The following is a 24,624-nucleotide window of genomic DNA, read 5'->3' as shown; positions in this document are numbered from 1 at the left end:
GTCCATTGTCTCTGTGTTGGTTTTTCAGGAGAGTCACAGTCCTGTTCCAGCGGGAGAGCAGGAGGCTGCTCTTCAGTTGTTTAACTCCCCTGGATCGTGGAACTGGGAGGATTCCTTTCTTCAGTTCCTTCCTTTGTTTAAAGAAGGAAAACTACACCCCTCCAGTTTAACATTGGTCCAGTGATGTTAATTAGCAAGGAAGAGGTGGGGGGAGGTGTGGGGAGTTGGTCAGGGAAGGAGCTGGGTGGCTGCCGGCAGCAGTGGCTGTTCATTTCACACCTCCCTCACGTACCTATTTGCCCATCATCCCCTCTATGGTCTTCGCTGGGCGAAACCTGCTCGGGGGGCTCACCACCCCATGCCTTTTGGGGCCAGCTGGGACGGGTGCAGGTCTCTGTGCAGCCCCCGGCCTGGACACAGGGAGCTCGGCAGCACATGGCTGAGCTTGGAGGGACCTCTGGAGGTGTCTGCCGCAAGCCCCTGTGCAAAGGCAGAGCAGGGACTGGCTCCTCGGCACCCCGACATGGAGCACCAGTGCCGTGGGGTGCAATGCAGGGCTGCCCTGGAGACCCTGCAGCCCCTGTCACACACACACGCTGGCACACAGCTCAGAACAAATCCCTGGAGATGGAGGTGTAACAGCAACAGCAGCCAGCAGTGCCTCCCCCCTGTCGACTCACAACTGGGGAACAGGATGAAACCCCAGGGTGCCACACTGGCCACCACGGACCCTCTTATTCCCACTCAGAGTTTACTCCGGGATTGCAGCTGCCAACAGGGGCATTTGTCCCAGTACGGCTGCGACAATGGCAGCTCCTCTCTTAGCCTTGCTGGACAAAAATGGAAGCATGTGTGCTGCATGGCAACAGACTTCCCGGGCACCCTGCTTACATCCCAAGGGATGGGTCCTGCCTCCCAGCCTGTACTCCCTACCACAGCCAGCCATCCCCCAGGCATGTGGGGCCCTGCACAACGGTTTCTCCTGGACTTTGCCTCCATGGGGCTGCCAGTGTCTGCGTTTATGGGGGCCTCATCCCACCCTTTACCCAGGGAAGGTGTTAGGGTGGTTCCTCAGCAGCACAGCCAAGAGGGACTGCAGAGGGCACTGGTCACACCTTTCACCTGCTGTGCAGGCAGCAGGCAGCCTCTGTTGGCAGTACAGAGCAGGGGCCTCAGGTTTTCACCTGCCAGTGAGTCACTTGGCAGAAGAGGAAACCTCTGACGGCACAGGGGATGTGGAGGTGGCTGCTGTGCCCATGCCTTGTGCTGAAGGTGCCCCAACAACTGTGATATATATAGGGCACAGCCAGCTCCCTCCCCGCAGTCCCACCGCACACTCAGCACTGTGGCCGCACGGTCCACAGGATGAGTCTCCGGCTGTGGTGGTGCCCAGTGCTGTCACTGTCCCCTGCAGTGCAGGATCACCTCCACTTCCCCCTCGGCAGCCTCCCCGGTGCTAATCCCCAGACTAACCGCCTGCCCTGCCTGCTTTGTGGGGCCCGGCATGGCAGCATTGCCTACATTCTCAGACCCTGTTCTCAGCTGGCTGCCGCAGCCTCCCAACCCCACAGAGGGGTGGACTGGGGACCAGAAATGCCTCACGCATTGATGGTGAGCCCAGCCCAGACACGATGTCCCAGGAATGCAGAGGTGGCAGGAGCAGGAGCCACTGCGTGCTGCTGCCGACATGACACAGCCATGGGGACCCGAGGTGCCACATGGCCCCCCGGCCCAGTGAGAGGAGAGTGATGGTGATGACAGGGCTTTGCCAAGGCTGTGGTGGTTCAGGCTGAGGTGCAGGCTGGGAGGAGCAGAGATGCAGGCAGGGACATGGAGTGCAAGTGTCACCACGCAGGACAGAGCCCTGAGCTGGTGTGACTTTGTGGCGCCGTGGCCGTGCCAATGTCAGCCCAAGCCTGGCAGGGCAGGTAGCTCTCCAGACGGACATTTAAGCAGATTAACTAATTACCTGCACCTTGGCAGGGTCCCACAGCCCAGTGGCTGCTAGGGCACTGGCAGCTGGGAGGCAAGTGTGGGGCAGATGGGTAGCAGGAACCCTCAGACCTTCCCCAGGACTCTGCTAGAGAGTCCGGCAGCGCCCCATCAGCCCCGCGCCTACCCCTTAGTGCCACTGCACTGCCCGCTCCGGGAGACCCTGCCCGTCCCACGGGCAGCATCTCCCCTCCGCCGCCCCACCGTGTCCTGTCCCGCGGGGACCTGCCCCTCCAGAAGCCACGTCACAGAGACACCCGCGCCACGGGAGATCCTGAAAGCCCACCCCGGATGAGCCCCAGAATCCGCCCGCCCCCGCGCCCGGTCCCGCGGGTCCCGTCCCGGCACGGTGGCCCCGGCCGTGCCCCGCGCCCCCCCCTCCCGGTGCGGGCGGGCTCCCGCGCGGGTGCCCGCGGCTCGGGGCGGCGCGTGACCGGCTGCCGCCGCCGCCGCCGCCGCCTCCCGCTCCGCCGCAGAGCCCGGCCCGCCCGCACCGGCACCGGCACCGGCAGGTCAGCGCGGGGGGCTGCGGCCCCCGGGGCACCGGCACTGGGGCCGCCGGGGCTGCTGCGGGCGGCGGGAGGGGGCTGGCGGCACCACGGCCCGCGCACCGCGCACCGGGCACCGAGCGGCGGGGCTGGCCCGGCGCGCTGCGGGCGGGGTCGGCGGGATGCGGCGGCCGTACCGTCCCCGCTCTGGTCCCGCACCGGCCGCGGCCCGGCCCCGCAGCGCAGCCCGCGCCAGCTCCTGCACACGCACCGCGGGGCCGCCGCAGCAGCAGCCTGGCGGTCCCGGCCCCGTTCCCGGCCCGGCGGGGCTGAGCCGCGTGTGCGGCGCTGGCGCGGGGCACCGGGCCGGGCATCCCCGGCGGGATGCGGCCAGGACTCGCCAAGGTGAACGTGTGCGGCAGAGCGGGGCCGCCGTCGGCGGGGACAGCGGGAGAGGACACTGGGGATGGAGAACAGGGGAGGGGACACCGGGAGAGGAACCGGGGACGGAGCACCGGGGAGGGGACATTGGGGATGGGACACCGGGAAAGGGACATCGTGAACGCTGGAGGTCGGGAGCACTACGCACCAAGGACCACCCGCACCAGAGACACTGCGATAGGGAGCACCGGGGACACTGGGAAGGGAAAGACTGGGAATGGGGCCGCTGGGGATGGGGATAGCTGGGAACAGGGCTCAGGGCTACCCGAGAAGGGACAGTGAAGCCGCTGGCTCTCTCGCTGGGCAGTGGGTGGCCACGGGCATAGCAGCCCCACGGCCAATTGTGCGAGCTGTTGTGGATCCTGGCTCACCAGACCCCCATTCCCGCAGGGCCGGCTGGGTACTCACCATGACTGCAGCACAGCTTGTCACCTGGGGGATGCTCCTGGCCACCGTGGTCCCCGCCGGAGCCCAGGGGGTGCTGCCGGAAGGGATGTCTTTAGGCGGGGACCCCTTGCACAGCCCTGCCTGGGGACAGCAGTGGCCGGGCCCATCCCCCACCTGGGAGGCATCAGGGGAGCCGAGCGGCGCCGGAGCCTCCGGGAGAGAGCGCTGGGGGGGCAACAGCCCCGTGCACTGGTCCCCACTGCTACAGGCAGAGCATGGCACGGGGGCACCCCTGGAGATGGAAACCACTATGACGGGCGCTGATACCGGGGCCTGGAGGGACGGCAGCACAGCCCTGGCTGTGACAGAGGAGCCGCTTGTCACCTGGCGAGGACATGAGGCTGAAGGTCAGGGCAGCCCCATGCCTCACAGCTCTGCACCAGGGACACTGGGTCCTGGGGTGCCCACGGACACAGGGCCACCCTGGGCAGGGCAGGGTCTGTCCCTGTCAGGGCAGAGTGCCACGAAGACAGCTGGCACCCCCAGCCCTCAGCCAACCGTATCCACCATCGCTCTGAACCCTCTGCCGGCAGTGGGAATGGGGGCAGCAGATGCCCACACAGGGGGACAGACAGTGGTGGAGGGACCCACAGCGGCCCCAGGGCTACCTCAGGATGCACAGCTTGCTCCAGCCAGCAGCCAGTCAGTCCCACTGGGCACTGTCCCTGTGTCCCATCCCACAGGCACAGGGCCGACTCGGCGTCCCCATGCCAGCCCTAGCTCTGCACAGCCGGTGAGCAGCTGGGGGGACACAGGAGGGCCCCCCAGCCCCTCCCTGGCTCTGCCCAGCTCTACTCCACAGCTACCCCACACAACACCATCATGGGGGCTGGCTGAGCCCTGGACCAGGGGGCTCCCATCCCACCAGCGCAGCACCCGGAGGGCCCCGCTCAGCCACACCACCACCAGCCCTGGGGATGCAGTGCCTCGCATGGACCCCGGGGTGACAGGACAGCAGAGACCCCAGCCCACCCCAGGGGCTGTCCTCAGAACCAGCCCTGTGCCTCTACCTGCCTCCAGCACGGCCATCCCCAGCACCTCCAGCACAGGTAGGAACCAGCACAATGCAGGGGACCCCTTGGTGGGGACCAAACCCCCACAGGTGCCAGCAACCTGCTCTGCCCTCTCTCACAGGGCTGCTGCCTGAGGAGGACGTCGGCTCACCACAGCGGGTCCGGGGTGCTGTGGGCGCTGTGAGCGTCCCAAATGCTACCAAGGCGACCCCACAGCCAGAGACGCATCCATCCACCACAGGGATGCTCGGGACCAGGCACTCAGGTGATGCAGGGCTGCGTCCAAGCCCATCCATTCTGCACATGCTGTGGGAGCTCATTCCCGGGGCATCAGGGCTGGTGGGGGGGATGGCAGCTATCTTGGGCTGCCTAGCCGGGACACTGTGACACCTTCAATCAGGATTGCACCTGACGACGGCCCTAATCTATTCCTGCCTGCAGGGATTAGTGCTAAATGCTCAGCGGGTGGGGGCTTCCCCAGGGGGGTCGGGGACATGACCAGGGATGTGCCACCCTCTGCATTGTGGGTCCCGACAGAAAACCCTGGGAGGCACCAGTGGGCAGAGCCCTGGCCAGCACAGAGCATTCCCCGTGCACTGCTGGGGTGCCACAGCTGATGCATCCCAGTGTGAGGTGCAGGTGGGGGCTGGATGCCACCAAAGCCCCCAGTCCTCACTGACTGTACCCCTCCTTCCTGCCTGCAGACATTCTGGGAACACAGCCCCCTGCCCCTGGCACTGCGACCCCCTCATCCACATGGCGGCGAGCAGGGGTGACGCCACAGCCAGCCCCCCAAAATCCATCCTCGCCGCAGCCACAGCCACATCCCAGCCATGCCCCACCAGCACCAGGGGCCAACGGGACCGGGCTGCGCTGGGCCGAGCTGCAGCACCAGCTGGGTCTCTCCTGGGAGGCCCATGTCTATGGGTTGGCTGCCATCTTCCTGCTGCTGGCACTGGGATGCCTGGCCGGGCTGGCAGGGACGGCCATCCTGCGGCCCCCACACCTGCCCCACACTGTTGGGGCCCACGGGCTGCTGCTGGCTGCCTGCCTGCTGCGGGCCACCTTCCTGCTGCTGGACCCCTATGGGGCACGGGGCCGCCTGCCCGCCCCAGCCCTGCTGCTGCTCAGCACGGCTCCCTTCCCGCTGCTGCTCACTGCCTTTGCCCTCCTGCTCCAGCGGCTCCAGCGCCTGGCCCAGCTGCAGCTGCTGCCAGCCCGGCTGCGGGGGCTGCCGGCGCTGGGGGCTGTTGCTGCCCTGCAGAGCGCGGTGCTGGGAGCTGCCGACCTGCTGCCACCCCGGCTGGGCCCCGCCGCGCTGGGGCTGCAGGCGCTGGGCTGCGTGGCAGGGGCCCTGCTGCTGCTGGGGGGGCTCTGGGGGTGCTGGCGGGTGCTGCGGGCGCCCTGTGAGGAGCCAGGTCCAAGGCCAGGGGCACGGGCGCTGCTGGCGGCAGCGGTGGCGGGGCTGCCGGTCTGCGGGCTGCAGCTCTACAGCGCTGTGTGGCTGCGAGGGGTCCTGGGGCCCCCCGGGCGCTTCTCCCGGCCCGGCTGGGCAGCACAGCTCTGGCTGCGGATCAGCGAGCTGGGCACAGCCCTAGCACTGCTGGCAGCAGCTGCCGAGCCCATGTGCTGCCGGTGCCACCGCCAGGGCCCTGCTGGCCACTCCTGCTGGGCCAAGGCGCTGCAGTACTTCTGTGCTGGCCGCAAAGCTGAGGCGCCCGAGTACCCCAACAACTGCTACGACTGGGCCGGTGGCAGCACCGGTGGCACCGGTGCAGAGCGAACACCCCCCAATGACATCTCCAAGAGCCTCATCCGCAACCCAGCGGAGCAGCTGCCCCTGCGGGCTCTCAAGGACAGCAACGAGGCCTGGGCGGCTGGCACCGGGATGACGGGGCTCAGCCCCAAGTGCCCCAACATGTTGGCTGCCCGCTCCTGCGCCACCTTCGAGCAGGGCTCGTCCCCCTCGCTCGGGGAGCTGATCTTCCGCCCGCCGTCCCCCATCGACCTGCGCCGCAGCATTGACCAGGCGCTCTGCCGCCGCCACCTCCTGCAGGACAGCCTCTTCAGCCGGCCCCGACGTGGCTCGGGCCCCTCACTGCATGGCTCCCCAGCCCCCAGCCCCGGCCTGGGCTGCATGGTGCGGTGCAGCTCCCTGACAGAGCTGCCCGGGCCCCGGCAACCCCCCGGCACCATCACCGTCACTGTCACCGCCTCGGCCAGCTCCCTGGAGAGCAGCTCACTGAAGATCAGCTGGAACCCCTGGCGCCATGGGCTGTCCTCACCTGACAGCCTGCCCCTGGATGAGGCTCCCAGCCGGGCCCCTCTCCTGGTGCCCGCCGGACCCCCCGGCTGGGAGCGGGAGGGTCCCCGTGGCTTCCCAGCCCTTGGCAAGGCAGTGGATTCCCGCAGCCTCTCCAGCGACACCATTGAGCTCTGAGTCAGGGACAGGCAGAGACTGAGGACACACCGGGACAAGCCCAGTGTGGGGGTGCAGTGGTCTGATCCTGCACCCCTGCAGGGCCGGGCAGGGGCTGGCTCCATTTGTGCCAAATGAGAGAAATAAAGAATTTACGCTGGGAGGAGCTCCTGTTGGCATGTGGAGGTGGGGGAGGGTAGCAGCACCTCCAGCCCCCCCTGATTTCAGCCCTGAGCAGCTGAGCTGGGTGTGCAGAGCTTTATTTCCTGAGATATGGACACACAGACAGATGGGCACACCCCGACAGACAAACCATGGACAAATGCAATGGCCACACTCATGCATCCAGCAGGGCCCCCCCCCCTTGCCCAGCATGGGCCCCCCGGCCCACCCAGTCTGGGAGGGGAGATGGGCTCTGCCCAGGGACATGGGAAGGAGGGGTGGGATGGAGGGGACAGCTCTCCCAGCCCCACAGCTCAGGGCAGAGGGGGGAACCCAACCCTTCACTGCCCCACAGGGAACGGTCTCATAGGAGGAGGTCCTAACAGGGCCAGCAGCCCCAGCCAGGGGGCAGGTAGCAGGATCACCCCCTCACCTGCCCTGCCCCCCTCCCCCCACCTGCCATGGTTCCAGGCCTCTCCTTCAGAGCACAAGGGGCTGGGGGCAGCATGCTGTGCCCCCCACACAGCCCATGTGCCCTCGTCGCTGGCATCACCCCTCCAGCCAGAGGAGGCTGTGTGGATCAGGTACCCCTGGGATCAGGTACCTGTGGGATCAGGTACCCCTGGCTCTTTCTACAGGGGGGAGAAAATGAGACCCTACGCTAAGGCAGGGCTGGGGGACGCATGCAGGGCACAGCACTGTGTGCAGGATGCAGCCTCGTCAGCCAGCCCTGCTCGGGGGGACCCCACACCTCAGGCTGAGCCTGCCTCCCCACTCATGCCCAGCAGCCCCAGAGCTATCTGCCCTTCATGAAGCCATCGAGGACGCGGTCGCTGCGGTCAGAGAGCCAGTAGCCAGCCATGGCAGCCACAGCGCCGATGAAGATGGCGGTGAAGACCATGTCACCCTTGGCAGCCAGCGTGGCAAGGGCACAGATCATCACACCAAAGAACATCTGCTGCAGCACCACCACCTCGTCGTCAGTCACGTCGTCAAAGAAGCCCTTCTCCGGGGCATCTGCATGGACAGTGCTCGTGGAGAGGCACAGCCGAGCAGCCAGAGCCCCCCCCATCACCACCCACACCCTCTGCTCATACCCCCACACCGTGTCAGCCATACCAGGGGGCTTGTCCTCGACACACTGTCCATCCCGGCGGACATGGCCTTGGGCGCAGACGCAGCGGTAGCTGCCCTCCGTGTTCTCACACACCTCCTGTGCTCCAGTGCACACCGGCTCCTCGGCGCTGGCACACTCGTCCACATCTAGGGGGGAGACAGCACTCAGGCAGGGCTCGGGGCAGTGGAGAGGGGGCACTGCAGCCCACCAGCCTACGGGAGGCACTCACCCAGGCACTTGGCTCCGTCCCGCCAGTAGCCCTTGTTGCATTTCTTGCAGCGAGCTGGCCCAGCACCCATGCAGCCGATGCAAGCCGTGGAGCAGTCTGCCATGGAGAAGGAGCCAGGGTTGGTGCTGGAGCCCCCTCCCATCCTAGTCAGGGCTGGCCTCAAGCAGGGGAGAGCCTCCTGCACAGAAATCCTCCACCTCCTCCTGACCTCGGCACTCGTAGGAGCCCTCCGTGTTGACGCAGTACTGGTTGGCTCGGCAATGCGCCATCTCCGTGCCACACTCGTCGATGTCTGCGGGAGAAGTGGGGATGGTCCTGCTGAGCCCTGGGCTCCTGAGACACAGCACCCCACGGCCTCAAGCTCACCCCTGACCTCCACTCACCGATGCAGCGGTGCTCATGCAGTACCCAGCCCCTCTTGCAGCGAAGGCAGCTGGAGTCCTCAGGCCCTGTGCAGCGCCCGCATGCCTGGTAGCACTCTGTGGGAAGGGAGAGCCAGTGTGGGCGCAGGCAGCGGGACCTGCCTGCACCCAGAGTCTGGGGCAGCACCAGGGGAAACCTGGCTGCACAGCCCCCCTGGCCCCCACCTACCAGCACACATTAGGTGGCTCTTGTTCCGCGAGGCCTCGTAGTAGCCATCACCGCACTCAGCACAGAAGGGGCCACCGTAGCCCGGGCTGCAGACGCAGAGGCCGGTGCCGCGGCGTGTGCCGTCGCCATCACACCGCCCGTTGCCGCTGCAGGGCTGCCGGGGGCCACCGGCGCAGGCTGCATGGACAGAGACCAGCTAGCTGGCAGCCAGGGTTGGGGGTGGCAGCCAGGGGGCCCCTCCTGCCCCAGTACCACCCCACTCATCCCACAGCTACTCACGCCGGCAGTCCGGGCCATAGGTGCCAGGCGGGCAACAGAGCATCAGCCTGTCCACACACAGCCAGTGGAAGAAGTCGGGGTGCTGCTGCCGCCTGGGGAAGGGGGACACAGTGCTCAGCCCCCTGCCATCCCCCTGCCCTCCCACGTCCCCGCCCCCAGACTCACTCGTGGAACCACCACTGCTCCACATGCTCCTCGCTCCGCTCCAGCAGCTGGTGGCAGGCAAAGTCTGAGGGAGCACAGACGCTCTCCAGCACCTCCAGGAGACGGGTCTCACTGTGGGGATACAGGAGTCAGTGTGGGGACACGACCCCTGGGGCAGCTGGGCTCCCCCAGTTGTCACTGGTTAGGGTAACTCACCTGTGCTGGTACTTGGACAGCTTCTCTTCCTCCCAGGCTGTGTTGCCCCCACCGAAGCCCTCATGCTCTGTCCGCTCCAGGCCCTGGGCACACGGGGGAGTGGCAGCGCAGCCACGGGACCCCACGGTAACCTCTCTCTTCGGAGGGTTCCACCAGGGCTGTGTTTCCCTCCTCCCCACAAAGGACACAACACCCCCCACAGATCTGCCACCCCCTCCCCTCCTCAGAGCGAAGCCCCTGTGCCCCGGGATTCCCTCCCCTCCCTAGGGATGCTGTGGGAGTGCTCCATCTCACCAGAGTCCTCCAGGCCACCCCTGTAACCACCCTAATCCTCCCAGCCCGTGCTGTCTCTGCCCTTCCCCGGGCTACATTCCCCCACCCAGGACCCGCTTCATCCCTGTTCACCGCCACCCCCAGCCAGTGTTCCCCACGTTGCCACCTGTGGGTCCCCCCATGCACCGCCCCCTCGCCCCCGGCTCTCCCCCCGCCAGCAGGGGCTGTGTCACCCATCATATCCCGCCCCGCACCCTGCTGAAGCTGTCGGCGAGGCCGCGGCAGGCTCGGCACGGCTCGGCCCCCTCCCGGTGGGGGTCAGGGTCGGCGCGGGCGGCCAGCAGGACCCCCCCGAGCAGGGCGGCCCCCAGCAGGGCCCCCCCCAGCCCGGGCCCCCCGCACCGGCCCGGCCGCGGCGGCAACGGCGACAGCGGCGCCATCGCGCTCCCGCCCCGCCCGCACCACGTGGGCCGCGCCCGCTGACTCAGCGCCGCCCGCCCCGCCAATGGCCGCGCGCCGCCGCCGCCGGCCCCCGCGTCCAGCCAATCAGCGCCGCCCGCCCGGCCCGCCCCCCGCGCCTTAAAGGGGCCAAGGCCAAGAGCACCTGGCGCTGCGGGCGCCGATGGGCCGCGGACGGTGACCCCGCTCCCGCTCCCGCTCGGGCTGGGCGAGGCCCTCAACCCCCGATCCAAGAGAACACTCACCACCCCCCCGCCCAGCCAGACCAGTTCTGTTCACCTTTCCCCCCTCCCTTCAAACTGATGCAGCTCCTGCTCATCTCCCCAGACTGGCCCAGTTCCTTCTCGCTGCACCCAGATTTGCCCAGTTGCCTCTTATCCCACCTTGAACTGGTCCAATTCCCTCTCCCATTCCCAGCTTCAAACTCTCACAGTTTCCCCCTTACCCCACAATGAGCTGGTCCAGTTCCCCATCACCACCCCAGACTGGTTCAGTTCCCCTTTATACCCCTATCCTGTCCAGTTTCCCATCCAGCCTCCAACCAAACCAATACACTTCCTCTTCACCCTCCAGCCAGCCCAGCCTCCCTTCCTGCCCCCATTTTCCTATACCTCCCAATCAGCCTCTGCAACCAGTCCCCCTATTATCCCCCCCAAGCTATTCCACTCCCCACTGGACTCAGAGCTGGACTCAAGTCAGGAAAAGCACTGTTACCCCTTTATTCCCCCACCGCCTGCTGCAGCCCCTCGGCCACTGCTGCCACATATGGCTCTGGCCACTGTCCCCGCCGCCGGGCTGGCCCCGCCAGTGCCCGCAGGAACCCCCCCATCTCACTGGGCAGTGCAAAGGCTGGGGCTGCCTGCAGTGCTGCGGGCACCACCGGCACCAAGGCCTCCAGCCGGACCACCACGTAGCGCCCAGTGCCTGCCGCTAGCGCCGGCATGGCACAGGACAGAGCTGCCGCAAACACCTCACAGGGTGCCACGGCCGGGACATCAGCAGGGCCAGGGCTGTGCTGGGGGCTGAGGCTGCTTTCAGCAGCCCCAGTCCCTGGCACAACCCTGGACCCTGTGTCCCACTGGTGTGCAGCAGCCACTGCAGCCGGAGAGAGGAGGAAGACGATGGTGTCACCATCACGCAGTGCCCGGTGGTGCTGGGCATGCAGCCAGGGCAGTGGCCCCCACGCTGCTACCCCGCTGCCACCCCCTGGTGCTGCCACCACCAGCAGCCCCAGTGGGTGCAGAGCTGCCATCAAGGCACACGCCGCCCGCTCCGCCACCGGCTCTGCCGCATGGACCAGCAGTGCCCGCCGGCCTTGCAGGGGACCTGAGGAGGGATCATCAGTGTCTGGATCCCTCTAGGCACCCTGTACCCATCCTGTAGCGGGAGGCATGCTGGGAGCACCCGTGATGGGAGGAGAGCATTCTATGCCACTGTTCCCCAACCTCCCACACCCAAGCTAAGGAACAGCGACGATAGGAAGCAGCTAAGACCACTACCAATGTGGGAGCCATCCCCTGCTCAGTTCCCCAGTCCCCTTCCCAAATCCCCTTACCCACCCAAAGGTACCAGCCACCTTAGGAGACAGGTCATAGGAGACACAACCTGCCCTCCCATCGATAAGATTGCCACCCTCTTCTCTGTTCCCCTACACTCCCGCCTATCCTGTGGGGCAGGCAAGTCTGGACCTGTTCTGGTAGGGACACCTCCCCCCTCCCCCCCTCTTCTGTGCCCCCTGACCCCTGTGGGGAAGGCATAAACATTCCTGCCCACATCCTCCAGATCACAGGTTTACCCCGTACTCACCCTCAGAGCCATAGCCAGCCCTCAGTGACTTCAGCCATCCTGTGAGGAGAGGCAGTGAGGTGGGATCCTGGGAGGGGTCCCAGGCCAAGCACAGCCCCCAGGGGTGCACCACTCACCTTTCATGTCCTCCTTCTTCAGCACAAGCAGAAGTAGGAGACAGGCTGCTGCCAGCAGCACCCCCATCCACACCAGGGCCCAGCGGGTACGCAGGTCTGTGGGGCAGGATCTGCATCCACAAAGGGCCCCTGGCACCCGGGAAGGGTCTCTAGTGGCTACATGGGTGGGTGCACTCCCTCAACTTCCCACTTTACCCCCTCTCCCACACCATGGCCATTGACACTCACACTTGTGCATGGGACAGGCCCAGAGCATGACCCCGGTGCTGTTTTCAGGGTGCCAGATCTGGGGGGACACAGGGACACATCAGATGCTGCCTGATCCCTGCCCACTGCCCGCTGGCTGCCAACACTGACCTGCCAGCACTGCCCCGTTGCCACATCCCGCTGCAGATCCTGCTCCAGCAGCCCAGGGTGCCCCCTTCCCTGCAACAGCACAGGGGTTAGACAGCTGTGCCACCACTGCCAGACACAGGAGGCCCTGTGCCACCAGTGCCACCACTGCCAGGACACGGGTGTCCCTGCCCCTTACTGCGCTGGTGAAGCTGGTGAGGGGCGTGCAGGTATCCCGCTCCACAGCACACAGCGAGGCATTCCCTCCACGCTCCAGCAGCAGGAGGTCATTGGGGTGACCAGGCAGCGCTCCTGGGGATGTGCCAGAGGGCTGAGAGGGCAGCGAGGGGAGGCCGGGGAGGGCTTCTCCACAGCTGGACCCACAGGCTGCCCCTGCCTTCCCACCCCAGCAGTACTCACGATCCTGCAGGCACTGGATCAGCCGGACCTGCCCACCACTCCACACCTGCCCCAGAGAACGAGTCAGCAGTGCCTGGGGTTGCCTGCGGGGCTGCCCATGGGGCAGCTGTAGGGCACGAGAGTGTCCTACCTGCACGCAGAGGTTGGGGTGTGGCCTCAGCCTTCCGAACTCCTGGGGTCCCTGTGAGTGGAAGGGATGCTCCATGAATGCCACCTGCACCCTTCACAAGCCCCCAGCACCCCACAGAGCCACACTCACCTGCCCCACAGTGGGCTGCTGCAGGCCAGGGAGGGGTTGGCAGGGCCCCGAGGGCACCAGCTGCCAGCAGGGCACCAGCTTGGCTGGGAGATCGCAGGGGGCTGAGAGGGAGCAGGTCAGCACCTGCCCCTCAGTGTGCAGGACCAGCTGGCTCTGCATCCACAATTGCTCCCACGCCTTGGCATCTGTGGTGGCACCAGGAGAAGGGTGTCACCCCATGTAGTGCCCCCTCAGGTCCCTGTGTGTCCCAGCAATCCCACACCCCAGCCCCATGGTGCAGCTACCATGGGAGAAGGGGCACAGGGTGGCCCTCAGTGGGTCCTGGGTCTCCAGCCAGACCTAGGAGCAAGGAGAGAGACAAGAAAAGGGAGGATTTGGGATGTCCATGTTGTGACCATGACCCAGCTGGATCCCTTGGGATACATGGGGCCTGGAAAGCCTCTTTTTTGGTGGCACCCTGCCACCCCCACGGTGCCCCAAATGGGTGCCCACCTGCAGGCAGAGGCAGGGCAGCACCTCATTGGCAGGCAGGCTGTAGTTCATGGGTCTGCTCTGCTACCAGCAATCAGACGTGGGTCACCCAATGGCAAACTGCCCCCCATCAGGGTCACCCAGGGGGACCTGCTCCCAGGGGACCCTCTCCCAACACACTGCCTGCAACACAGACATGGCTTCTCGGGAACAGGGAGGTGGGCAGCAGCCAGGGACCAGCGAAGGTGGGGGGTCAGGGAAGGGAGTCATACTCACCATGGTCACCACGCGCCCCGGACCACCAGTGCTGTGGCTCTGGTTGTGGTAGAGTCGGAGTGCGTAGCTGTGCCCTGCCACAGCCCCCTGCACCTCCACAACCACTTCCTTCTGCCCTCGGGAGACCCGCAGCCTGGGCACTGCACCAGAGCCGGCTCAGGTCACCCACCTGCTAGCACTGCCCGTCCAGTCCCACAGCGCAGGGCACGGCACCCACAGAGTCACTCTTGCCCCCAGCATCCATCACCTCGCTCTCCCCAGGGGATGCAAACCAAGGTGGGGTGACAGCAGCACCTACCTTGGCACTGGGGGACAGCAGCCTGTGCCAGGGGCCATGAGCAGTCTGTGGGGACAGGGAGTCAGTGGGCAGGGGGATGGGAACATCGCAGGTGGCACACCGGGGCTCACCTGGCACCCTCTTCAGCCGGCTCAGACTACGCCGTCCACGTGAGTTCGTGTATGCCGTGACGTGGAGCTCGGAGCCCAGCGGCGCCTCGAAGCACCGGAAGATCACCCAGCCCTGGGCAGGAAAACCACCACCCCACTGCGGTGAGGCACCAGCACCACCAGCCCCACCTCGCTGGGGCACGGGACCCCCATGCCGTGGAGATGCACCAATGCCAGCACCCACATCCTCAGTGCCCAGGGACTGACAGTGTTGGGACACTCATTGCCAGTCCCCACACCTACGTACCAGGGTTCGGTTGTGCTGTGTGGGGGCCAGGGGTGCCTGGACCTCCACGGCCACACAGCGGGAGGAGGCGAACGTGTGCCCGGAGAGCAGCAGCAGCACAGTGACATTGGGCTGGGACAAAGTGGCCCCAGCCGCTGGTGACCACTGTCCCCCACCACTGCCATCCTCTGCCCCAGGGATCCCTGGCACCACGGAGCGGGGGGTTTCGGTGGCAGTGGTGGTTCTGGTGGCAGGTGCCAAGGCCAGGCGCACACGTGCCTCCAGACAGGGCACACAGGCCGTGGGCTCACTGCAGTGCAGTGCCGGCTCCAGACGCAGACGAGCCAGGGCCAGCCCATGGCCAGGCCCCAGCGGCTCCGTCCCACACAGCACGTCGGTGTCTGGGGGGGCAGAGAGGGCAGTGTAGGGGTGGGTCCCCACGCCCTGGGTGAGCTGGGGGCCATGGCGTGGTGGTGGCACTTACCCAAGAGGCGGCAGGCGAGGCCCTGGGGGAGGCGGGGGTGAGGCCGGTGGTGGTGCTGGCTGCCCAGTGCCCCCCGTGCTGGTGACACCGACCCACCTGGGAGCAGGCCAGGCTGTCGCGGGGGGCCCCACGCCCACCCGCCGCTGTCACCACCAGCACGAGCAGGAGCTGCCCCAGCGTGGGCATGGCGGGGCCGGGGCCGTGGGGCGCCCCGGCCCCACACCGTCTGCTCCCAAACAGCCTCTCTCCCGGCTCCACGGGCCCCGCCGCCGGCGCCGGCTCCCGCTTCCTGCTCTGATCCCGGACACCCGGGTCCCTGCGTGGCGTCAGCAACCGCCCTGGGGTGGGGCCTCCTGTTCCCGCACCGACCACGGAGGGATCCGTGCCCCGGCACCCCCGGGAGGGCTTGGGGCCCCGCAGGGATGAGGTTGGCCCCATGGCATGGGCACGGTGCCCGGGCTGGAACCAGGCAGCCCCAGCGACTGTGGGATGCAGTGTCCCGGCCGTGCCGGGACAGGCTGTGCCCAGCCGGGTGCGTTCTCTTGCCCCTGGCCCGTGCTGCAGAGGTGTACGGGGAAGCCCCCACCCCCCAGGGGCACCAAAAAAGTTCCCCCGGCACACCAAATGGACAGCAGGGCAGGGTGAATTGATGCCTTTATTGCTTCCTCTGCAAACCAAGTCCTGCTGGCAATGTCGGAGCAAGGAGAAGGGCCAGCCTGTGCCCAGCGCCTGCCTCTCCAGCCCCCTGTGCCTGGGCAGGGAGCCCCCCCCCCTCTTGGCTTCTTCTAGTACCACCTTGATCCCTTGCTCAGCTGTGTTGTCCAAAGGGGCTTCTATAGGCTCTCCTCTGGAGCAGGTCCTTCTGTAGGAATAAAGCTGTCCCTGCCCAGGACAGCATCTCTGCTCCTAGCCCCAGGTGACCAACTGGATGCTCGCTCCGGCTGCTGCAGCCCATTGCACCACTGAGACCAATCCTGCTTGGACCCCTGCAGCCCCTGGCTGAGGCACCCACGGGCACCCCTCCTGCACCACAGTGGACATGCTCACCTGAGCTCTGCCCCTCCATAGCAGAGCCCCTGCCCTCACCAGGGCTGTGCCCAGCCCTGCTCACCCCACAGCCATGCCCAGCTCAGGCATTCAGGTGCCAGCAGCTGCCCCAGGTTGCTGAGGTGGGCGCCTGCCCTCATCAGCCCCTGCCTCTATCAGCCGACGCAGGAGTCCCCCAGCCCTGCCCCGGTGGCAGCGGCGAGGGGCTGGGGGGCTGCCCCGCAGGGCACCCAGCAGACCAGGCAGCTGCCGGGGCAGGCGGTAGGTGGGCAGGGGCCGGAGGGGCCGGGGCACGTCACGGGGGCTACAGAGCCGGCTGAAATAGGCCAGGATCCACCCACCGCCACAGCCCGCTGCCCCCAGCTCCCCGTGCAGGCAGGCCATGGCTGCCCCAAAGATGTCGTGGGCATCCCCAGGCATACCACTGGCTACCCCGACTTGCCACCGACGAAAGAGACGGGAACTGCCCCGGCTCCAGAGGAGTAGGACAGTGCCACGCTGGCGGCCCACATGGCCTCGCTGGGCATAGAGCCAGGGCAGGGTGCCCGACTGCCCCAAGCCACCTGCTTCCCACAGGTCCAGGTGCACATCGCAGCCCAGCCCCGTGCGCAGCCGCTCGGCCAGAGTGCACACCAGCCCCAGGTGCTCCTCTGAGTCCGGCGAGTACAGCAGCAGCACAGGGCGCCCGCTTGAGACACCTGCAGAATGGAGGGGAGAGTGGTGACAGCCCAGCCCCGTGTCCCACTGATCTCCTGTGGGGAAAACCCTGCCATCCACCACCATCCACTGCTCCAAGACCCTCTGCAACCCAGGAGCCCTCACACTCCAGCCCCATGACCATCGTGGCTGGTGGCCCCATCCTGCAGCCCCCCAAGGTGCCCCTCACCATTGTCTGGCCTCCAGGCACCGCGGCAGTTGAGGAGCAGCACGGTCACGACCAGTCCCAGCGCTAGTGCCAGCCCCAGCAGCCCAAAGTGCCTGCGGGAGACTGGGAGAGAGGCAGTAAGGGGGGTGTCTGTCCAACCCTGCTGCCCCCTGTGTCCCCCACAGGACATCCTCTCACCGTCAGGACAAAGCAGCTGCTTCCGAGCAAAGTGCACGTCCGAGCGCCACACCTAGGGAAGGGGCTGGGTGAGGGGGGGGCTGTGTTGGGATCCCCCCCATGGAGCAGGTGCAAGCACAGAGGTCACCTTACCAGCACACAGCTGCCCAGGACCTGCACTGGCAGTAGCAGCGCCAGCTCCCCTGGGGCAGAGCCCTCTGGCTGCAAAGCATAAATGCAGGGTCAGTGCAGGTCTGTCACCACCATGTCCCCCCCAGCCCTGCACCACTCACCTGCGTGACAGTGTAGAGGGGGGCCTCAGGCTCGCACTGCCCACCCCGGCGCTGGCACAGGGCTGCGCTGAAGGCCGCAGGGATGCGGGAGCTGAGATGCAGGCGCAGCTGCAGCCCCCAGACACTCACTGAGACGTTCCAGGCAGTCTCTGCAGCCACCGGAGAGAGAGAGGAGGTTGCAGAATGCCCAATTGGATGAGGGGTGCAAGGGACCCCAGTGAGGGCTGTGCTCAGCCCAGGGCTGCCTCCTGCATGTGGGGCTCACCTGGCCGGTGGGGACACTCCACATGGCTGCTGTTCCCATAGGAGAACTGAGGGATCAGCAGAAGGGCTGGGTGAGCTGCCATTGCCCACCACGGCCCCCCAACCCCTTCCCAGGTGGTGCCCACCACCCATGGGGGCTTACTCGGAAGCAGAGCTGGGGGTGCACATCCACCTTGTCCAGTGTGTAAACCTGGAATGTACAAAGAGTATATCACTGTCACCATCCCTAATCCAAACAGTCCGCTGACACCCCAAGTGCTCACTCGCTGCCCTCAGGGGACCCTTGAGTCCAGTGGGTGCCCCAGCCAGGGGCATGGTCCTACATCCCATGATACCTCAGGATCAGGACCCCTCACCTGCTCCTCCTCGCTGGCTGTGGAGTTGGGGATGCTGTGGCAGGGTGCAGCTTCATCCGCCGCCTCCCTCCAGCACAGCGTGGCCCGTGGGTGCAGGGGGCAGCTGGCACTCAGCGCCATTGCCATCTGGTCCTTGCTGCTGGCACTGTAGTCGTGGAAGCGCACCGAGGACCACAGCTCAGGGCCATCTGTGGGACACTGCATCAGTGGGCTGGGGACACTGGGGGACACCCTTGGGACCCAGCTCCCCTCCCCACAGACACTCACAGGCATCCGGCTGATCACGGAAGGGGCAGCGCTTACTCCGCGGGCTGTCGTGGTGAGGGTAGGAGGCCTGTGGGAGCAGAGTAATGAGTGGGGGGCAGGATATGCCCCCACTTCTCCTGCGAGGGCAGACAGGGGCTCCAGTGGCTGCACGGAGAGGGCAACCCACCTCAATGCACAGGCAGGGCACCAGGAACTCATACAGCAGCGAAATGCGGTGGCCACCTGGCACCAGCACCTGCAGCAAGAAGGGAGAATCAGCTGGTGGGGCGTGTGCCCTTCAGTCTGATATGGGGGCGCTGGGGGGGGCAGAGCTGTTACCTGCCGATGGAAGGGTGGGGGAAGCTCCTCACACTCCAGGGCCAGCTGATGGCACAGCCGCACCATGAGGGCAGGACCCTCAGGCACCCACACGTCAATGGCCCGTGCCTCAGGGACCCATGCATGGGTGAAGACAGGCTCTGTGGAGCAGGCAGGGAGTCAGCCAGCACCAGCATCCCCCAAGACACCCCCCAGGGCCCCTCCATTCTCACCGTGTGGCTCAGCGGTGACCAGGCAGCTGCGGCTGAGAGACAAGCCCCGGTCCGGGATGGTGCGGAGGGAGACGAGGACCTGCTGCCCGCTCTCAGCCGGGAAGCAGTCGAACTGCACCTGCCACTGCGGGGAGCAGGGGGTCAATGGGCACCGCCAGCTCCGGTGTCCCCCAGCCCCAACACCCACTCCAGACTCACCGTCGAGCTGTCCAGCACCCTGCGCCGCTTCCAGACCTGCAGCCAGCCTGCCCGGTTGGAGCTCAGCTCCAAGAAGGTGAGCTGCAGCCCACGGACACCGCCGAGCTCTGCGAGAAACCGGCGTGGGGTGCTGACACAGGTGGGAGAACGGGGTGAGTGTCCCCCACCGTGGGGATGCCCGGCCCCGCCAACCCCGCTCGTACCTGCGGCGGGAAGGGCCAGGCGCACCCGCAGGCAGGGCTGGCAGGGCTGCGCGGGCAGGCACAGCCGGGCACGGCTCAGCGACAGGGCGGGCGGCTCCAGCGGCGGCACGGGGCGGGACGGGCGGCGGCAGCGGGGGCGGCTCAACGTCCTGTCGGCTGCGGAGGAAGAGCAGAGGGGGAGCAGAGGGGGAGCGGCCGTGAGCCGGGGATCCCGCAGGCACTGGGAGCCCCGGGGACCGGGAGCCCTCGGAAGAGGAGAGCCCCGGGAAGGGGAGCCCTGGGGAGGAGTACTCGGAAGGGAGGAGCCCAGGTGATTTGGAGTTCTCGCAAATGGGGAGCCCCTGGCATCCGGAGTCCTCGGAAGCGGGGAGCCCCAGCGGCCGGGGAACTCCGGGGAGCGTGAGTCTTCAGAAACAGGGAGCCCCGGGAACCCGGAGTCCTCGAAAGCGTGGAGCCCCGGGGATCCAGAGTCCTCGGAAGCGGGGAGCCCAGGGAGCCTGGAAGCCCCGGGGATCGGGACTCCTCGGAAGCGGGGAGCCCCATGCCCCGGAGACCGGGAGCCCCCCTATCCTCCAGGACTCGGTGGCGGCGAGCGGGGGAAGCCCCGCCGTCCCGCCTCACCCCGGAGGAGCCGATGTCCCCGGGCAGGGGCAGCCCCGCCCCGCAGCTACTCACCGGTGGCCCGGCACTCCTGCAAGCAAAGACACGGGGGTGAGCGCGGTGCCGCCAGCCCCCCACCCACCTTCCTCGGCCACCTCCCTCCCTTTCCCCGGTGCTCACGAAGTTGGCGGAGACTCTCAGGCGGGTGACGGCGGCTCCCGTGCCGGGCAGCAGCAGCAGCAGCGCGGCGACGAGCAGCACCGGGCGCCCCATGGCCGAGCGCCGCCGCTCCCCGCCCCGCCCCGGGCCGGCCCCACCGCATTCCTGCACCGGCACGTGCGGCCCCGCCGCCCGCCCCCCGCTGCCGGGCGGCGCTTCCTGCGGCGCAGACACGCGTGGGAGCACGGACGGTGCTTTATTTCCATAGAACAACACGAAGAAGAAGGGGAACGTACCCCAGGGAACCCTCCACGGCCCCAGCCCTCGGGGATTCTTCCCCCCCAAGTTACATGCGAGCCCGGGGTAGTGGCATGGGTCAGACACCCATAGCTTGGTCCCCGGGGGCCCCCCACCCACCGGAGCTGCGCCAGCGCTGCCCCACAGGACTGAGCTGCAGAGCTTCAGCACCTCATGGAGCCCACCCATTCCCACTCATTTCTTCTTCTTCTCCTGCGTGCTAGTGAACCAAGAGTCCAGTAGCTTCTTGCTGTAGTAGAGCTGCCAGCCATGCACCTGCGCGGCCACCACCACCACTAGGTACATGACGGAGACGGCCGAGAAGCCGAAGATGAAGCGGTAAGCTTTACCGTGGCGGTAGAGCTGCTGCGCCATGGGGAACATCTCCATGGCCCCATAGATGAGGGGAGCCACGGAGAAGAGGCCAGTGCTGATCATGGAGAGCACCAGGTAGCTGATGTTGTTGCGGGGGAAGGAGAGCAGGCCAAGGAGGGAGGGCAGGATGCTGAGCAGGTAGGGGTACTCCCACTGGTAGGGCATGGCCACCTGGTCGTGGGGCAGCAACTTGAGGTGCCCCACGCACATCTGGGCCAGCAGCAGCAGCCAGATGACCACGTGCGTGTAGATCAGCTTCTTGATCTCCGACTTGAGGGTCACGCTGGGGAGAGAGCGCGGGGCCGTCAGAGCCCGCTGGGGGCCGCGTGTCCCTCCCGGGAGTCCCGGGGGAAGGGACACCTACCTCATCTGGTAGTGCGAGGCCACGCGCTCCCGGTGCTGGAAGTCGCTGCCGTCAGTGCCGGGGGCGCGGGGACCCCCGCGGGAGGCCATGGCGCTGTCCTGGGGAGGCACAGCGTCAGGCGGGGCCGCTCTCCCTGCCCCCCTCCCCAGCGCAGCCCTGGCCCCATGCCCCCAGCGAACCCCGCCCCGGGCCTCCCTCCTGCAGTGACAGCCCCGGGGCCCCCTCCCCGTGACCGCCCGTCCGGAGCCCCCCCCGGCGGGTGCCGCCGCTCCCCTCCGTGCCGCACCTGCGGGCGGGACGCTCTGCCCGCGCTTCCGCCGCTCTATGGCCGCGGCCGCGGGCTCTCCGGATGCCGGGGCGGTCGCTCGGCGCAGGCGCGGCGGGGCCGCCATGGCGGGTGCCGGGGGAGCCGCGGCCGCCGCCGCGCGAGGGCTGGCGCGAGCGGGAACGGGGGCGCGCGCCGCGGGGTCAGCGGGGCGGGGGGGGATGACACGGGGGGAGTGTGACGGGGGGATGTGACACGGGGTGCGTGGGGCACGGCGTGTGTGACACGGGGTCTGTGTGACCTGGGGTGTGACACAGGGGGTGTGTGACACGAGGTGGGCGTGCCACACGGTGTGTGTGTGCACGGGGGATGTGACACGTGTACACGGGGTACATGTGTACAGGGGATGTGTGACACGGGGGGGCGTGTGTGTATACTGTGTGGTGCATGTGAGACAAGTGGATGTGTGACACGGGTGCACGCGGACTGTGGGCACATCGTGTGAGTGCAGAGGGGCTATGGGGTGGGCGTGGGGACACGTGGGGTTGCAGATGTGTGAACATGGGCTGGGGAAGTGTGAGGGTGCAGGGATGGGCAAGGGCATACAGATGTGGGTGCAGGGGCACACCTGGCAAGGCAGGGCAGTCAGTAGGGGAGTGATTTATGGACACACAGGAGAAGGTCAGGGTAGGTAGCTGAAGGAGTCCTGCCCGTGTCCCCCCATCACTCCATCTCCTGCAGGCGGAGGCGGCCACTGGATCCCGAGAAGACACTGGGGCTGCTGGAGGGCTCCGTGGTGCACCAGGAAGGTACTGGGGGAGAGGGAGATGGGGGCAAGGGAGACAGTGTGGGAGCACATCCTGACCAGGCTTCCCCTTGCCAGGAGCCCTGCTGGCACTGAACAAGCCCACGGGCCTGCCTGTCCTGGGTGAGTATGGGGCAGGAAGGGGGAGTCTACTGGGGGTACCTACCTTGGGAGCTCAGCAGGTGCTGATCTCCCAACCTCTCCCCAGGACAGCCTGGGGAGCTGAGCCTGGATGCACTGCTGCCAGTGCTGAGACGACGGCTGGGCCTCCCTGCTGAGTTCCACGTGGTGAAGGCTCCCGCCAGGTATGGTTGGAGGTTCCAGGTTGGAGGCCCTGGGGCAGAGCCAGCAGGGCCTTTCCCCCTCTGGGGCTCAGAGCTGCTGTGTCCCATAGGCAGTGCTCTGGCCTCGTCCTCCTGTCCAGCTGCTACCATACCACTAAGAAGCTCCAGCAGTTCTTCACCAGAGCCCGCCAGAGAGGACAATACCCTGCCACATACTGGTAAGTCCCTGGGCCCCTACTGTGCTGGCATGGGGGTCCTGTCCCCTCATCACCATCTCTCCCTTGCAGCGCTGTCACCGTGGGAGTCCCAGCAGAGGCAGAGGGCGAGATCCGCACTGGGCTGTGTTGGCAGCAGCAGGGTGACACTGCCATGGTAAGGGAGTGCCGGGGTGCTGGGGGTGCGCAAGGTGCCCTGAGGAGTGCTGAGGGCTGTGCTTCACAGGTGGTGCCAGTGCCAGCCCCGGGACGCCACAGCCTGGCCAGGAAGGAGGTGAAGAACACCCTGACACGCTACCGGGTCCTTGGTGCCAGGGGTGGCTGTGCCCTCCTGCAGCTCCAGCCCAAGACAAGTGAGTGGCCTCTCAACACCCCGTGCTGCCATGCTTCCCCACCACCACAATCCCACCTTCCCCCTGTGCCTCCCCAGCCTTCCCAGAACAGCTCCAGGTACACCTGACGCTGCTGCTGTGCCCAGCGCTGGGTGACCACGAGCACTCCTCCCGCGTGGGCAGTGTCCTGAGGGTGCCCTTCCTGCTGACCCCCGAGGCCGCCCCAACCCGCACACAGGTACGTGGCCAGGGTGGATGCTGGTTGGGGGGTTCAGAACAGCCCCCAGGGATCCCACTGACCTACTCACCCACATTGCAGGTGCTGGATGAGGAGTTGCTGTCCCAGCTGGGACTTTCGCCGCAGCAGCTCCGTCACCTCCCACTCCACATCCACCTTCAGGAGCTTGTGCTGCCTGAGGGCCCCCTCTGTGCACCCCCACCACCCCACTTCCTGCGGACCCTGCGATGCCTGGGGCTGCCCGAGTGCCCTAGTGCCTCAAGGGGATCCCCACCCCACAGCTCTTTGCCAGCCCATTAAAATCCCCACCTGCAGCTGGAGTGGCTCAAAGCCCAGTTCTTTTCTTGCCACACACAGGATGTGTTTCTCTCCACTGCGCTCCTGGCATTACCAGGGGCACCAGCCCTGCCACCCCTCTGTACCCACCCTGGTTCCCAGTGCCAGGGCACAGGGGCATCACCACCACGACAGGTGGTGTCTGGCAGTGTCTGCCCCTCCTGTGTCTGGCAGGGGCGACCACAGGCAGGCAGGAGGGGAGGCAGCTTTTCCTGCCTGCTCTGTGCCCCAGCAGCCCCAGTTCCTGCCTGCAGCCCAATCCTGGGGGCAGCCCTGGCCCTGCCCACAACTCCCACACACAGAAGGACCAAGCCAGGCTCCTTATTACAGAAGTATTTTAAAGTGCGTATGAGGGATGAAGTGGGGACCATGACACAGCAGTGGGGGTGCACCATGGTGGGAAGGAGCTGAGTGCTGCCATGCTGGCCCAGCAAAGATGGGCAGGGTGCTGTCCCCTCCTGGGAATGTCTCGGTATCCCAGGTGTTCTGTGTCCCATCAGGAACTGCCATGTGCTTCTGCTCTGGGCCGGGCGTCACAAGGATCTTTGCAGGCAGATGTAGGTGCAGTGGCCTGGCAGGAGGGAAGGAGGGGACACAGCCCATGGCTAGCCAGGGGTTGCTGGGTGCTCCCCAGGGCAGTGGCACAGGCACTCTATCCAGGGGACAGACCCTGATCAGGGGCTGAGTGGCCTGGGGCTGCCTGTGTGGGTGACGGAGCCATGACAGCCCCTGGCTCCCAGCAGAGCGACTCTGGGGCTGTGGCGATGCTGAGGGGCCAGAGCTGGAGTGGCTCCATTGCCACAGAGGAGGCTGCTTCCCTGTTGCTGCTCTGGGCTTGGGGACCTGGGTGTCTCTGGCCCCTGGGGCCATGGGGAGCCTGGGGACACTGAGCACAGTGGTGGGAGGTTGATGCTGTGCTTGCTGTGGCATCTGTGTGTCTCTGGCCCTTGGGGACACAGGAAGCTTGGGGACACTGGCCATAGTGGTGGGGGATTGATACTGTGCTCGCTTGGGTACACGAGTGTCTCTGGCCCTTGGGGACACAG

At 66.8% G+C, this 24,624-nt stretch overlaps 6 protein-coding genes across 8 annotated transcripts in view; 2 read left to right on the top strand and 4 right to left on the bottom strand.

Annotated features, from left to right (window-relative positions):
• The first annotated feature begins 1,652 nt into the window (after positions 1 to 1,652).
• PRRT3 (proline rich transmembrane protein 3) lies at positions 1,653 to 6,966 on the top strand. Of its 2 annotated transcripts, XM_027882254.1 has the most exons (4): positions 1,653 to 1,734; positions 3,312 to 4,417; positions 4,503 to 4,646; positions 5,086 to 6,966. In XM_027882254.1, exons 1-4 carry the CDS (start codon positions 1,688 to 1,690, stop codon positions 6,819 to 6,821), a joined length of 3,033 nt encoding a protein of 1,010 aa, XP_027738055.1. In that variant the 5' UTR covers positions 1,653 to 1,687; the 3' UTR covers positions 6,822 to 6,966. The 2 variants fall into 2 exon arrangements, with proteins under 2 accessions (XP_027738055.1, XP_027738054.1); XM_027882253.1 differs by lacking the exon at positions 1,653 to 1,734 and having other exon boundaries at positions 3,024 to 4,417.
• Positions 6,967 to 7,043: 77 nt separating this feature from the next.
• LOC114056779 (interleukin-17 receptor C-like) lies at positions 7,044 to 15,561 on the bottom strand. The gene is made up of 26 exons (XM_027882255.1): positions 15,205 to 15,561; positions 15,109 to 15,130; positions 14,646 to 15,025; positions 14,360 to 14,471; positions 14,250 to 14,294; positions 13,952 to 14,091; positions 13,697 to 13,756; positions 13,489 to 13,543; positions 13,205 to 13,389; positions 13,076 to 13,126; positions 12,946 to 12,991; positions 12,725 to 12,837; positions 12,550 to 12,618; positions 12,421 to 12,478; positions 12,193 to 12,288; positions 12,077 to 12,115; positions 11,001 to 11,596; positions 9,539 to 9,621; positions 9,344 to 9,454; positions 9,179 to 9,270; positions 8,900 to 9,076; positions 8,692 to 8,787; positions 8,517 to 8,600; positions 8,309 to 8,404; positions 8,082 to 8,225; positions 7,044 to 7,979 (listed from the first exon to the last, which is right to left on the bottom strand). Exons 1-26 carry the CDS (start codon positions 15,544 to 15,546, stop codon positions 7,759 to 7,761), a joined length of 3,513 nt encoding a protein of 1,170 aa, XP_027738056.1. The 5' UTR covers positions 15,547 to 15,561; the 3' UTR covers positions 7,044 to 7,758.
• A 684-nt stretch (positions 15,562 to 16,245) lies between these two features.
• Positions 16,246 to 20,181, bottom strand: IL17RE (interleukin 17 receptor E). Its single transcript, XM_027882229.1, has 16 exons — positions 20,051 to 20,181; positions 19,930 to 19,999; positions 19,309 to 19,873; positions 19,106 to 19,212; positions 18,908 to 19,031; positions 18,696 to 18,835; positions 18,544 to 18,612; positions 18,378 to 18,444; positions 18,111 to 18,298; positions 17,897 to 17,944; positions 17,756 to 17,801; positions 17,491 to 17,639; positions 17,351 to 17,419; positions 17,219 to 17,270; positions 17,042 to 17,143; positions 16,246 to 16,853 (listed from the first exon to the last, which is right to left on the bottom strand). The coding sequence occupies exons 1-16, from the start codon at positions 20,179 to 20,181 to the stop codon at positions 16,246 to 16,248; spliced, it is 2,535 nt and encodes an 844-aa protein (XP_027738030.1).
• A 123-nt stretch (positions 20,182 to 20,304) lies between these two features.
• On the bottom strand, positions 20,305 to 21,475 carry JAGN1 (jagunal homolog 1). The gene is made up of 3 exons (XM_027882252.1): positions 21,390 to 21,475; positions 21,104 to 21,201; positions 20,305 to 21,022 (listed from the first exon to the last, which is right to left on the bottom strand). The coding sequence occupies exons 2-3, from the start codon at positions 21,190 to 21,192 to the stop codon at positions 20,560 to 20,562; spliced, it is 552 nt and encodes a 183-aa protein (XP_027738053.1). The 5' UTR covers positions 21,193 to 21,201; positions 21,390 to 21,475; the 3' UTR covers positions 20,305 to 20,559.
• Positions 21,476 to 21,478: 3 nt separating this feature from the next.
• RPUSD3 (RNA pseudouridine synthase D3) lies at positions 21,479 to 23,577 on the top strand. 2 transcript variants are annotated; one of them, XM_027882251.1, is made up of 9 exons: positions 21,479 to 21,570; positions 22,110 to 22,177; positions 22,252 to 22,296; positions 22,382 to 22,478; positions 22,568 to 22,675; positions 22,745 to 22,829; positions 22,899 to 23,025; positions 23,103 to 23,242; positions 23,324 to 23,577. In XM_027882251.1, exons 1-9 carry the CDS (start codon positions 21,494 to 21,496, stop codon positions 23,540 to 23,542), a joined length of 966 nt encoding a protein of 321 aa, XP_027738052.1. In that variant the 5' UTR covers positions 21,479 to 21,493; the 3' UTR covers positions 23,543 to 23,577. The 2 variants fall into 2 exon arrangements, with proteins under 2 accessions (XP_027738052.1, XP_027738051.1); XM_027882250.1 differs by having other exon boundaries at positions 22,745 to 23,025.
• A 543-nt stretch (positions 23,578 to 24,120) lies between these two features.
• The window catches only part of LOC114056814 (tubulin monoglycylase TTLL3-like), a 5,063-nt gene continuing 4,559 nt past the window's right edge, over positions 24,121 to 24,624 (bottom strand). The window contains 1 exon segment of the mRNA XM_027882361.1: positions 24,121 to 24,624. Within this exon segment, the coding sequence (XP_027738162.1) occupies positions 24,231 to 24,624 (394 nt within the window). The 3' untranslated portion in view covers positions 24,121 to 24,230.

Source organism: Empidonax traillii, unplaced genomic scaffold, assembly GCF_003031625.1.
Source record: "Empidonax traillii isolate 1590-97213 ecotype Southwest subspecies unplaced genomic scaffold, ASM303162v1 scaffold104:size2570737, whole genome shotgun sequence".
In the NCBI taxonomy this organism is placed as follows: Eukaryota; Metazoa; Chordata; class Aves; order Passeriformes; family Tyrannidae; genus Empidonax; species Empidonax traillii.
The sequence above is the reverse complement of the archived record's forward strand: the minus strand, read 5'-3'. Positions and strand labels throughout refer to the sequence as shown.

What these genes read in the sequence shown, in the direction of transcription:
- PRRT3 (XM_027882253.1), top strand. Translation starts at nt 3,139, where the DNA reads ATGGGGCCGCTGGGGATGGGGATAGCTGGGAACAGGGCTCAGGGCTAC. An exon ending in CCCCAGCACCTCCAGCACAG is followed by an intron (nt 4,418 to 4,502) that starts GTAGGAACCAGC and finishes CCTCTCTCACAG; the next exon opens with GGCTGCTGCCTGAGGAGGAC. An exon ending in GCTCGGGACCAGGCACTCAG is followed by an intron (nt 4,647 to 5,085) that starts GTGATGCAGGGC and finishes TCCTGCCTGCAG; the next exon opens with ACATTCTGGGAACACAGCCC.
- LOC114056779 (XM_027882255.1), bottom strand. Translation starts at nt 15,546, where the DNA reads ATGGGGCCAACCTCATCCCTGCGGGGCCCCAAGCCCTCCCGGGGGTGC. An exon ending in TGCTGTCCCCCAGTGCCAAG is followed by an intron (nt 14,092 to 14,249) that starts GTAGGTGCTGCT and finishes GCTCTGGTGCAG; the next exon opens with TGCCCAGGCTGCGGGTCTCC. An exon ending in GGACGGAGCCAAGTGCCTGG is followed by an intron (nt 8,226 to 8,308) that starts GTGAGTGCCTCC and finishes TCTCCCCCCTAG; the next exon opens with ATGTGGACGAGTGTGCCAGC.
- IL17RE (XM_027882229.1), bottom strand. Translation starts at nt 20,181, where the DNA reads ATGGGGCGCCCGGTGCTGCTCGTCGCCGCGCTGCTGCTGCTGCTGCCC. An exon ending in CAGCCAGCGAGGAGGAGCAG is followed by an intron (nt 17,945 to 18,110) that starts GTGAGGGGTCCT and finishes TGTACATTCCAG; the next exon opens with GTTTACACACTGGACAAGGT. An exon ending in GGAGTGTCCCCACCGGCCAG is followed by an intron (nt 17,640 to 17,755) that starts GTGAGCCCCACA and finishes CGGTGGCTGCAG; the next exon opens with AGACTGCCTGGAACGTCTCA.
- JAGN1 (XM_027882252.1), bottom strand. Translation starts at nt 21,192, where the DNA reads ATGGCCTCCCGCGGGGGTCCCCGCGCCCCCGGCACTGACGGCAGCGAC. An exon ending in GCCTCGCACTACCAGATGAG is followed by an intron (nt 21,023 to 21,103) that starts GTAGGTGTCCCT and finishes CTCTCTCCCCAG; the next exon opens with CGTGACCCTCAAGTCGGAGA.
- RPUSD3 (XM_027882250.1), top strand. Translation starts at nt 21,494, where the DNA reads ATGGCGGGTGCCGGGGGAGCCGCGGCCGCCGCCGCGCGAGGGCTGGCG. An exon ending in CACGGGCCTGCCTGTCCTGG is followed by an intron (nt 22,297 to 22,381) that starts GTGAGTATGGGG and finishes ACCTCTCCCCAG; the next exon opens with GACAGCCTGGGGAGCTGAGC. An exon ending in GTGGTGAAGGCTCCCGCCAG is followed by an intron (nt 22,479 to 22,567) that starts GTATGGTTGGAG and finishes TGTGTCCCATAG; the next exon opens with GCAGTGCTCTGGCCTCGTCC.